The sequence below is a fragment of the Xyrauchen texanus genome, chromosome 31, assembly GCF_025860055.1.
Source record: "Xyrauchen texanus isolate HMW12.3.18 chromosome 31, RBS_HiC_50CHRs, whole genome shotgun sequence".
Classification (NCBI taxonomy): Eukaryota; Metazoa; Chordata; class Actinopteri; order Cypriniformes; family Catostomidae; genus Xyrauchen; species Xyrauchen texanus.
In genome coordinates this window covers 19,811,330-19,824,213 of record NC_068306.1, presented here as the reverse complement: position 1 = coordinate 19,824,213, position 12,884 = coordinate 19,811,330, and the positions used below count along the sequence as shown (strand labels likewise).

At 40.9% G+C, this 12,884-nt stretch overlaps 1 protein-coding gene across 1 annotated transcript in view; it reads right to left on the bottom strand.

Annotated features, from left to right (window-relative positions):
• The window catches only part of LOC127625244 (collagen alpha-1(XXIII) chain), a 124,460-nt gene that overhangs the window by 20,128 nt on the left and 91,448 nt on the right, over positions 1–12,884 (bottom strand). Inside the window, exons 3-4 of the mRNA XM_052100406.1 lie at positions 3,597–3,632; positions 176–183 (exon numbers count right to left, since the gene is read on the bottom strand). Coding sequence (XP_051956366.1) covers positions 176–183; positions 3,597–3,632 — 44 coding nt within the window. The remainder of the gene's footprint in view (positions 1–175; positions 184–3,596; positions 3,633–12,884) is intronic.

The following is a 12,884-nucleotide window of genomic DNA, read 5'->3' as shown; positions in this document are numbered from 1 at the left end:
CTTCTGGAGCATACAGTATATCCTCCACTTGGTCTTTCCTTCTTATCTCACCTCATTTTGCATTGAATATGTTGTTAAGTCAGCACAGATCATGCCATGCTGTATCTCAAGCCCACCTTAAGCCTCACTCACATTTGCTCTGAATTAAAGTTCCAGTGATAACAGAGGTACTTACTGGAATTCCTGAAACACAAAGAAAAACAAACAATTGTATGTTGAAACCAAATAATAATGTTAGAATCATTTGTTGCACTTCAGAATAATTTACACAAAATGTAACACTGTGCAGGATGTAATGATACATTAAAACATTTTATTAGATTTTTTTTGTACTTTTGCTATTGTAAAATGAACTTTTTGTGATATCTATAAGTTTTTGTTTTTCTTGGCACATTTTGTTCTATACACAGTGTTGATATGGAAACAAGTAAAAAAATCTTTCATCTTAAAAGTGTTTGTGGAAACTTTTAAACCATGTTACAACTAGCCCTGCATTAGTTTGTGCCTCGCTCTCCCCTGTTATTCAGAAAAGACATGCAACATCCTTTCATCACAGAAATGAATTACTCAGTGGCCACTCTCCCTCAACTTTCATCTCTCCTCATCCACTATGCATGAACAGCTTTGCATGGTTGACTTTCCTGTATGTTTTCCCTACATCCAGGCCTTTCAATTTTGAAGTGTATTTGACCATTAAGCCACGCATCTGCACCATGAGCACTCTGAGTGCATGCAATGTAATGCACACACACGAAGCTGCCTGTCAGTCAAATGGTGTGCTGCTGCAGAAGCGATTACATAAAAAATGATTCTTTATTTGTGCCTTTTCTCTCCCTATTCTCTTTCCCATTTGACCTGTTATTACGATGTAATGAGCACCCCGTGAGGTACATGTTATAATGGTTGGGAATCACTGAGATAGATGGCCTGCATTGTGATAGATAAAACTTCGAATTCTAACCCGCCAAATTGGATAGTGAGTTGACAGCGTTACACGCCACGGTTGATTTTTATCCGCATTTGGCGGGTTGGCGGGTGTTAATTTCAAACCCTAATTATAGCATTACTGAATGTCATTGGCACAGAGAAGAGAGAATTATGTTTTTTCTTTCCCTGGAGAACTATCTCAGAAAGAGCAGACTTAATTAAAAGTATCCATTGCTCTCATTATAATCTCATGGCTGCCTAGGAGAAACAATTGAGATGTTGAAGGAGATCTCATTTTCTTTTCTACTGTGAGGTGAGAAAGCTCAGAGCAGTGAGATTTGATTTATTAACATAGATATTTTGCACATAGAGGGCCAAAATCAAGTAATTGTGAGAGAACAGAACTACGTGTTTATCTGCACTCTGTTGGTGCAGACTCAAAAGATTTCAGCAGCAGTCTGTGATTTTGGAGAATACTTAATTAATTGAATTCAGGCAAAAAAGAAATCTAAAGCATTCCAGCAGTGTGGGAATGATCTTGATGTCCAAAAGTGCATTCTTGTGAAATTACAAGTTCAGATTTATATACTGGCCTTCAGTGTAGCATGATCAATTTTAGTTTAACAACAAGATATTTTAGCCTCACAAAATCACGTGGTCAACACTGGCAAAGCGATTCATGCTTGTAATGGCAAATGAGCACAAGTTCATGCTCATACCATAACCCTTGATTGAGTGTCACAAAGTATCATAAGAACATTTCTGGGTTATAATTTCCTACGCTGCACAGCTGTCCTCGATCTTGACCAGTGTATTGAACATAATGCATCAGACAGTCAATGGCGTTCTCTCAACCTGAGATATGTGATTGAAGGTATGGAATTAGGGATGCACTGAAATTTTGCCCACCGAAAATGCCATAAAATGCATAAAATGTGAACAGAAACCTTTATTTCAATATCCAATAACAGAATCTTTGACATGGAAAAATTGCAGCACATGAAATTATCAATTTTTATCAGATCATTGAATGTATATAAATGACGGTGGATGATGTATTGATGGAAAAGAGATTTGCGTGTTTACAGTTGACAAGGCTTGCCTCCCTTTTGTGTTTGCGAGGTGAAATCCAAATGGTTGAGTGCAACAGCACAAAAAACGAATTTATGGAAGTCTATGGAAGCACAATGCATTTAAAATTCAAGCAGGATCGCAAATTCAATATTTTTTTAATAGTTTTAAGTTAATTTTGCTTTGAACAACACATGCAGTATTTGCGCTGTTTTACATCTATAGAGATGTGCAATATTTTTTTAAAGATTAAAAAATATTTTAAAAGTCGTTGAAGCTTAGATGTAATTGTAAGAATTTAACAGAGAGAGAGATAGTTCAGCTCACCCTGAGCCCTGGGGCTGCAGGAGAGGAGCTTTTTATGGAGACCAGGCTGTGTGTTTAGGAGGTTGTAAGTCCTCCCATCATCACCAACAGCCATCAAAGTCATCAAACACAGAACAGACACAGTTCTTCCCCTGTCTGATGGTGTGTGTGTGGATTTCTGTGTGTGTACATAAGGTGTGTTCATGAGGTCCATATCTGCTTTTAGATCAGTTCTACTCTCCACATGATAATCATGACATTTTAATGAATTTGAGCTTTGTCCGTTAGCATTAACACTTGTTTTGTGTTATCATGAACAAGACAGACTGAAGATGAACATACTGAGGCTGTCACCGGACCACCAGTACAGTGGCCCTACAGCAGAAATCTATTTTATTTACTGTCACCAGCAACCCAAGCATTAATCAAAATTGCACTATTGTGCTATGAATACGGTTTCCATATACAGATTAATCTACTTCATACAGCCTCCAAGGGACTAATAAAATACTGTTTAATTTACCAGAGCTCTCTGTAAACAGAGCTGCACAATACAGTTTACAAATAGTATTGTAAAAAAAACAAAAAAACAGTCACATGTCCTGTAATCAATCTTGCTTTTATAATGTCAGGTAAGAGTAAAGAATTATCCCCACAAAGTAAACTTGTATCTCAGTTCTTTAAATATTTAGACTTGGCTACTTCATTAAACAAGTAAACAAGATTACGAACTATTTAGCTTCTTACAATATAACAGCTTTACATCAAAGGTTTTTGATTAGAGTATGTTTTGGGCCTAATTATAATAATTTTTGTCTGATCATGGTGTTGTCAAGTTAGAACCACTCTTAAATTCTTGAGGTGATGAGATTCAAGTTCTTGAGGCGATGAGATTACCACTAAAACAAACAGCATGCTGTGAATATGAGTGAAGAAGAGACAAGAAGAGCTTCTCTTTTTGACCCCCACCAAGCAGTGTGATAGAAATTTCACTGTGGCTAGCAAAGAGAACAACACTTTTCCTAACTGCATAATAGGCACGGACATTTCCATCTGTTCAACAGTTCAAAGAACTACAAATTCTGTACAAGAGTCTGTATATGGCTGGAAAACAGCTGAAATTACTCAACATTTATTTTACTGTAATTTTAAAGGGTTAGGCACAGGCCTCATTCAAACAATGAGATGTGTACAATTCTTCCTCTGAACAAATGTGTTTGTGGTGTACAATGAGAGAAAAGGATCCTTAGAAAAGAAATGTATAGCTCTGTTGTGCCTGCTTTGGAACTCACCAGGGTTGCCTTTTCTTCCACGTTTTCCTGGAGGACCTGTGGACAGAGGGTGAAATAAATATTATTGTGAAATTTACATATATATATATATAAAGAGGCAAGTAATTCTTTGGTTTGAGTCAAGCATAATCGCTAGCCCCAAATCTTTTCACAGGTCACCTTTGAAAAGATAAAATCTGCAAGTGTCCTACTGTATCACTGAACCCCTCCTCACTGTGAGAAAGACAACACATCCTTTTCTGTTGGCTGCCTGATAGTTCTGGGTGGAAACCAGAATTGTCCACCGCCCAGATAAGATAAGTGGGAAAAGACGGCTTGTGACAGACACAAGGAAATCTTTGTATTCCCTCCATTTTCAGGACAATGAATGACATCATATGAGTCTGGTCACACAAACATGGTAGCTTCTCACAAAGTAGACTAACAGAAAGAGACAAGAGAGCATACAGGAGAAAGAGCTGTTGGTCAGCTTGAATTTAGCATGTACCCAACAGATCCCAGCTTTGAAAGAAGTTCCTAAAATTGTGTTTACTGCATAGGACTTGAATGCAAAAGGGCGTTTTCACCCGGCCATGCTGTACCAATCATAGGAGACATGGGCAGAGCTATTTTGAGTCCTTATGGTTCCACTTTCTCCACTGGGACATGTATTAAATTAATCTAGTTAGTGGTTATTGTGGTATTGAATTTCTCTGTTTTGCCAAACAACTGTGTGTAATAAACATGTTGTCCCCACTCCCCAGACACTTCCGAATGCATTGTTCCTTTACTAAAATTGTATTATTCTAATGCACAAAAGTTTTTATTTGACAGAGAAGAAGGCCTTCCACCCACAAATTTGCAACATGCTCCCTGTTAAATGTGTTCTTATGGAAGCATATGAGGTTCATTCAATATTGTGGTAGACCTCTGCCTTCCTTATCGAAGGAGGAAGCGGGAACCGGATGAACACTTCAAGTAGGACTTTAATGACAGACTGTTCAAATTAATCACAACATAATAATGCTTTTCAGCATACAGGAACGTCAGCACACACACAAACACACACACACAGCTCCATGTGACACTCACACTGTTGGCTGTCCTGGCACAATGTAGAATGCACACGTTTATACGGCTGCGTGCAACTCTCTCTCTCTCAAACTGGTGTCTCCGACTCCTCTTTATCCCTTTGGGCCTGGCCACGCCCTCCTCCTCATCATAAATATTAATTACTTGCATGAAACAGATGTGGTTATATCATGACTATGTTTACCTTTATGCATTTACATTTACATTTATGCATTTGGCAGACGCTTTTATCCAAAGCGACTTACAGTGCACTTATTACAGGGACAATCCCCCCGGAGCAACCTGGAGTTAAGTGCCTTGCTCAAGGACACAATGGTAGTGACCGTGGGGATCGAACCAGCGACCTTCTGATTAACAGTTATGTGCTTTAGCCCACTACGCCACCACCACTCTGGAGCAGGCTTATGCACTACAGGATGCTTGCCAGTTTTGGTCCGATTTTTCAAATTGACAGAAGAAAAGGGTTTTACAGCCAGCCCCTACTTCAACGTACCAAAAAAAAAAAGGCGGCGGGTTGCGGCCAATCCTAGATCTGCGAGTTCTGAACCGGGCTCTGCACAGACTCCCATCGAGATGCTCACGCAGAAACGCATTTTAGCTTCCATGTCTTGATTCTTCCTCGACACAGACCCTTTCTCCGGTTTGCCTTCGAGAGTCAGGCATATCAGAACAAAGTCCCGCCTTCGGCCTGTCCTTGTCCCTTTACAAAAATCGCAGAGGCAGCCCTTGCCCTGCTAAGGGAAGTGGGCCTCGCATCCTCAACTATCTCGACAACTGGCTAATCCTAGCTCACTCACAGGACATGTTGTGTGCACACAGGGACCTGGTGCTCAGGCACCTCAGCCGCTTGGGGCTTCAGGTCAACTTGGAAAAGAGCAAGCTCGCCCCGGTTCAGAGCATCTCTTTTCTGTTGTATGGAGTATGGAGTAGACTCTGTCTCAATGACGGCGCTCCTCACCAACAAGCATGCGCAGTCCGTGCTGGACTGCCTGCATGCGTTCAGACAGAACATGTTGGTCCCACTGAAATTCGGTCTTAATTTAGAGACGGTCAGGCCGCTTGGGTTGATACATATGAGACCACTTCATCGCTGGCTACAGGCCCGAGTAGAGAGACGAGCATGGAGCCACGGCACACACCGCGTCCTCATCACACAGGCTTGTCGCCGTCTATTCAGCCCCTGGTCAGACCTAGCTTTCCTACGGGCAGGAGCTCCCATAGGCCAGGTCCCCAGACATGTCGTGGTTACGACAGATGCCTCCCAGGGTTTCTGGGGCACCATGTACAACGGGCCCTTGGTCCGGCCCGCAACTGCGTTGGCACGTCAACTGCCTCAAGTTGCTGGCAGTATTACTTGCCCAAAGGAGGTTATTGCCATTGATCCGGGGCAAGCATGTGTTGATCCGGACAGACAACACAGTGACGATTGCGTACATCAGCCGCCAAGGTGACCTACACTCTCGTTGAATGTCACAACTCACCCGTCGTCTCCTCCTTTGGAGTCCGCAGTGGCTCAAGTCGCTGTGAACCACCCACATCCTGGGCCACCTCAACAGCACAGTGGACGTGCAGTCGCGACAGGTTACGCTCAGGAGAGAGTGGAGACTCCACCCTCAGGTGGTCCAGCTGATCTGGAGTCGGTTCGGCCAAGCACAGGTAGACCTGTTCGCTTCCCCAGAATCCTCCCACTGCCCACTTTGGTACTCTCTGACTGAGGCTCCCCTCGGCACAGATGCCCTGGCACACAGCTGTCCCCTGGGGCTGTGTTCCCCCCAGTGAGCCTACTTGCACAGACGTTGCACAAGGTCAGGGAGGACGAGGAGCAGATCCTCTTAGTGGCCCCTTATTGGCCCTCCCGGATTTGGTATTTGGGTATATCTTTCTCAGGGATGGGGCCCAATCTGGCATCTGGTACCATGATGCGACCGGACCTCTGGAATCTCCATGTCTGGCCCTTGGATGGGACGGGCCTACCACTTAGTGGACACGATCACTCAGAGGAGGGCCCCCTCAACGAGGCGCCTTTACGGCCTGAAGTGGCGTCTGTTTGCTCAGTGGTGCTCTTCCCGAAGTGAAGACCCCCAGAGATGCGCAGTTGGATCAGTGCTTTCCTTTCTGCAGGAAAAGTTGGAGGGACGGCTGTCCCCCTCCACCTTGAAAGTGTATGAAGCGGCCATATCGGCACATCATGATGCAGTGGATGGTAAGTATTTAGGGAAGCAGGTAAGATTTGATCATCAGGTTCCTGAGAGGCACAAGGAGGTTAAACCCCCCAGGCCACGCCTCGGTCCCTCGTGGGACCTCTCCGTGGTCCTTCGGGGAGCTCCCTTCGAGCCCCTTGAGTCAGCAGAGCTAAAGGCACTCTCTCTGAAGACCGCCCTCCTGATGGCGCTGACCTCCATCAAGAGGTTAGGGGACCTGCAGGCGTTCTCTGTCATGGAACTGTGCCTAGAGTTCGGTCCGGCTTACTCTCATGTCATCCTGAGACCGGGCTACATGCCCAAGGTTCCCACGACCCCTTTTAGGGATCAGGTGGTGAACCTGCAAGCACTGCCCCAGGAGGAGACAGACCCATTCTTGGCATTGTAGTGTCCAGTGCACGCTCTTCGCATCTACTTGGATCACACGCAGAGCTTTAGAAGCTCAGAGCAGCTCTTTGTCTGCTTCAGTGGACAACGGAAGGGAAGCGCTGTCTCCAAACAGAGGATCGCCCACTGGGTCGTCGATGCCATCACTATGGCATACCACGCCCAGCACGTGCTGCCCCCTGCTGGCCACGAACCAATTCTAACAGGGGTGTTGCGGCTTCTTGGGCGCCTCTCTAGCAGACATCTGTAGAGCCGCAGGCTGGGCAACACCTAACACGTTTGCAAGGTTCTATATTGAGCCAGTTTCTTCTCGTGAGTTATCAGGTGACACAAACAGGTAAGTTCGGGTCAGCTGGCCGGGTGTATCACTTGTGCATATCGCCTTTCCCCGCCCTTGAGGCGAAAACGTGCGCTCTCTCTCCAGTTGCGTTCACAAGAAGTGTGAACCCTGGATGTTCTTCCTCCCTAGCCTAGCGGCCGACGAGTCTTCGGAGAGGCTCGCTGCCGCCCCAGCATGGGCGTCACCCAGGCCCCCGTACTGAGGTAAGTGTTCCATATGTGCCGGTTGTGGCATTTTCCATTGGGACCCCTAGTGTCAACTCATCGACACAATGTCTCTGCAGGAGCGATCCCTAGTGTCAACTCATCGACACACCGTCTCATTCCCTCCATCAGGGAACGGAGGTTACGTCAGTAACCGAGACGATAACTTGATCTTGCCTGCTAACACTGACAAATAGCAAGCTACCTTGCTTCGAATCTTTCAAATTATGTCAACATTTTCTCTTTATACTAATAGTCAGGTATTCAGGATAAATTTAAGCAAATACGCTGGTTTCTTATTCATAGTACAACATATGGCATACAAAACATACAATATTCAACATAACAGTGCAACAGTAAACGGTCTGGTATAGTTTGGTAGTATGTAGCTGTATGTGTGTATCAGTATGCTATGTTATCTGATAAGTAGTTTTAGTTTCGTCTCAAAGTTTGTCATAAAACAATCATAACTGTCATAATCAGAACTACCTTATAACTACCTCCTCTGTCAGCATGATGCCGGTGGATCACGTTCAGTCTCTTTGTATGTTACGTCATTGTTTTGGTCGATACTGGCTCGCCCGTGTCCCTATGGAGTGTGTGCACGAGCAACAGGTAGCTGGCTGCAGTTCACTTAACAGCCACAGGTGCCATTAATAACAAGGGTTTCTGAATCTTACATACTGCACCTTTAAGGAATATATTTGTTTATTATGTGAGGGGCTTAAACAAGAAATTTTGTGTGAAAATAATACTAAAATACAGATTGACAGCCATAATGTCTGGTTCTGAATATGTGGGAATCATATGGAAGACATTATGCTCACTGCACTGCACGATCTGTGGTAATCTATACCAACACCCTCATAATGTCTCACATAAACATTGGTTCCCCTCAATGGGGCACGAGATGGGCATGGGAGATTTATCACAGGAAAAAGCTGTGATTTTTAAAAGCTGCATTTTTTAGCTTATGCATTATTAACTGATGAAATTATACTAGCCAAAGGTACTTGGAGAGTACAGATCACTTCTGTTCTTCTAATTAAAACCACTATATTGCTTATCACAATTTACATTAAAACACAGAAACTGCAATATCCAAAACAAAGCTGGTAGACAAAAACAAATTAGATTTAAACATCTCAAAATAAACAATTAAGTCCAATCAGTATATACTGTCGATGGCTGATAATAGCTGTGCTTTCTAATTCAGTATGGTTGAGCTTAATCACTTTCAGCACTCATAATACTCTCTTATATGAAGAACATCCAAAATAGATAAAACATTTTATGAATTTTGAGTTGTGGTCGTTTAAAACCCACATTTGGTAAAAATGGACAAGGGATTTTGTTGTAAAGGCCAAGGTCTGGCCGGAAAGAATGACTGTTTGATACTGTGGATATCTTTTGCCGTTCCTAAGAGATGGACTACAGACAGTCTGTTCATCCTTAAGTTTCCAGCGCTCTCCCGAAAAGCCTCCTCAGGCTCAGAGTGGTCAAAGAAGCAAGCTCAAATCTGTGCGATTGGACCAGAGTTACAAGAGTTGACATTTTTCGAACCCTGGGGGCATGTTATTAGCTAACAATAGAGCTGTTCATATGCGATGTTAGTTTGTAAGTGAACCCAGAATGCTAATTCACCATGGGTTCCCTCGGTTTTTTTTTTTAATATAATGGCAGTTTCATATTTATGAGTAATATAAGGTCTGTGTAAACATCACTTTAAGATACTTGATATCTTATATATTTTTTACAAAATATAAATTACATAAATTTTTCAAACCTGAATTTTGAAGCTGCCGTGGTTTAAAAAAAGTATGATGCTTAAATACGGCTTCTAAAATCATGCTTGAGGTATGACTGTGTGTTTATGTTGTAGAAAAAAAACGTTCCAGTTTTATATGCAATGTTTATCACAGACCTTAAATCCAAAACTGTCAATATAAAAACCCATAGGAAAATCCTGAGGGAACCCATGGCAATTTCTCCTCCGTGTTTTTTGACAACAACCTGAACAGCTCTTTATTTAAAGGATTAGCTCACCCAAAAACGAAAATTCTGTAATTATTTACTCACCCTTATGTAGCTCCAAACCCATATTCATTTTTTTTTTTCTTCCATGGAACACAAAAAGAGACTTTCTGAAGTTTTCACCATACCATGTGACACTACTGATTGCACGAGCAATCGCTGAGACATATGTGTTGTGGTCCTGTGATAATGAAGTAAATGCATTCACATAATGGTGAGTGCAATTTGAAAGTTGCATTTTGTGTTCTAAAATTAAGTTTTTACTCCACTGATGGTTAGGTTTAGGGCTGGGGTATGGATTAGGGAGTATGGTTAATAAAATATGCATTCCTGTTGCCTGTATTATATCTAGTGCTGTCAAAAGTAATAATAATTTGGAATCAAGTCGATGCTAAACTAAAAAAGATATCACGATGCCAGTGTTTCTACAGTACCAGTAGTTCCGAGCACAGACTTAATCCGATACCTGCCAGCTGTCTGACTGACACATGACTACTTTCAAATGCTCACACGCTTCTTTGAGTGTGTGCCTTGTTACTCCTTTTACAATGAAATGGACATTTAATTAAATTAAAATCGTAATATGACCTAGTGTAATTATTAAACCGCTAGGCTGCAATCTTAGTCTGCATGAACCATGTTCTTTAAATGAATATGTAAAGCCAAACGTTCATACACTGGAAACTCCACAGACATTGAGAATAATTTGTGTTGTATGAGATGACATAGCAGAGCACTAAACCACAGTCAAGTGGGAAGACTGTATATTTATATAATTAAATCACTGCATTTACACTTAAATGATCACACTGGGCCATGTAGGAAACTGTTTATCCACTGTTTATCCGGTCAAGTGAATCTTCCGTCAAATACACAAATCAAAATAAAAGCTCAAGTCAAAGTAAAAGCTTGATTGAAAATAAAAGCTAGATGTTGAAACCAAAGAAATTGCAACAGACACATATTACAACTGTATAGTAAACTGAAATATTAACTGTAGTAATAGTGATAATTATAAATAACTATTAATAAATTATAATAAAATAAGCAATATATCATAAGCAAGAGTGCTGTTGTACTGAATAAATGTTAGTTAAAAAATGCAATGGTACTGTATGTTGAAAAATAATTGTTCTATTTTCACTTGTTAAAAGTTAAAATAATGAATCTGATTAGACACGTTTGATGATGAAATTAAATTAAACTGTAAAACATGGAATTCTGAGGAAATAAAAGGAAAACAGAATTTGAAAAAAAAAAACAAAAAAAAAAACAGTAGGGCCCTACTTAATAATACTTAAAATGAAAGTTCGCCCAAAAATGAAAATTCTCTCATGATTTACTCACCCTCATGCCATCCCAAATGTGTATGACTTTCTTTCTTGAGCAGAACACAAATTAAGATTTTTAGAAGGATATCTCAGCTCTGTAGGTCCTCACTATGCAAGTGAATGATGGCCAGAACTTACCTGTAGAAAGTAATCCATAGGACTCATTCAGGAGTGATATGATAGGTGTTGGTGAGAACTTTTAAATTCTTCTTCTTCTGTTTTTGGAAATTTGCATTCTCTGTGCATATTGACACCTACTGGTCGGGCTAGTCAAAAGTTGAGATTTAAAGAAAAAATATCTTAAACATTGATCTTCTTCTCACCCACACCTAACATAGCACTTCATTTGATATGGAGTCATATGGATTACTTTCATTCTGCCTTTGCGAATTTTGAAGTTTCAAATTTCTGGCAAACAGTCACTTGTATTGTGAGGATCTACAGCATGGTGAGTAAATGATGTGAGAATTTTAATTTTTGGGTGAACATTTGATGGAAACATGCATTTTTTACATTTATTATTTACATTCAAATGTAACTTTTTAAATAGGTTAAAGGAGTGTGTTCAATAGCACATTACCATATTAGCATATTTTTGCTGTGATATCATAATTGGTACTGAGAACAGTCAAATTTCACTGGCATCTGTAACAACTGCTAAAATTTTGGTATTGTTTCAACATTAATTACGTATTTTACAAATAAAAATAAAACACACTTGATGACAACCTGTGGACATATCACCTTAACAACACTTCGGCCACAATGGGCAGTGGTTTCAAATTTGGTAGGCACAGACAGATTTCAGCAGCAAATGTCAACCTCTTGTCATCAAATGAACTGTGTGATCATTCGGCATTTTTTTTTTCCTTCTTGAAATGTCAATGAATTAATAAATGGGGACTAAAGTTCACGAATTGAACATTGTTAATTCTCAAATAAATTTAATGTTAATAATAATAACAGCAAACATAAGTATTCTGCCAAGTCATATGGCCTATTTTATAATGGTAGGTTGTTTACTAAGCAATGTATAAACTTGTCACAGTAATCAACAAAATATATTTTCGGCAGTTTTTTTTACAATGGCTTTGAAGGTCATATAATCAGACTTTAGAGCTGGAACAATCTGTTTTATAAAGTGAATAATTAACAATGGACTTTAATCTGATCCTCATTGTTAGTGTAGTCAAAGTCCATCATATTTACACACATACCAAAAGCAAGTAGGTTCTTTACATCCTGCGCCGACAACCAGTCATTTTATATGCGGAGAGTTAATGAAATCCGGCACATTCATGGTAGACATTTCCTTTGTGAATGCTTTTAGACCAACACGAGTGTACTTGAAAAGGTGCAACCCCTTGATAACATTTACACCTAGCTTTCAAAAAGGCTAAGCGTTAATTAATTCCTTAACACTATGATTGCAAAGTATTGTCAGGTGCTTGGATAAGGGCTTCAGCCCTCCATCAGTGTTCTATTAGGAACAGCGTGAGTGTGTAATTAATGGGCTTTTTTATTCTAAATTCCTTGGCCATTAATTGAACAGGTGTTATTTGTTAAGACTTACATTTTTAACACTAGAGAAGAGGCTCATTTGGCAAAAAGGGTGTGAAAAGAGGGAGGAAAGAGCAATAATTGCCCCCTTGTTACCCACCCACCCGGGATCAAATTCAGACCAGACTGAGATGGAGACGGCTGAACCACTGTATGCTGAT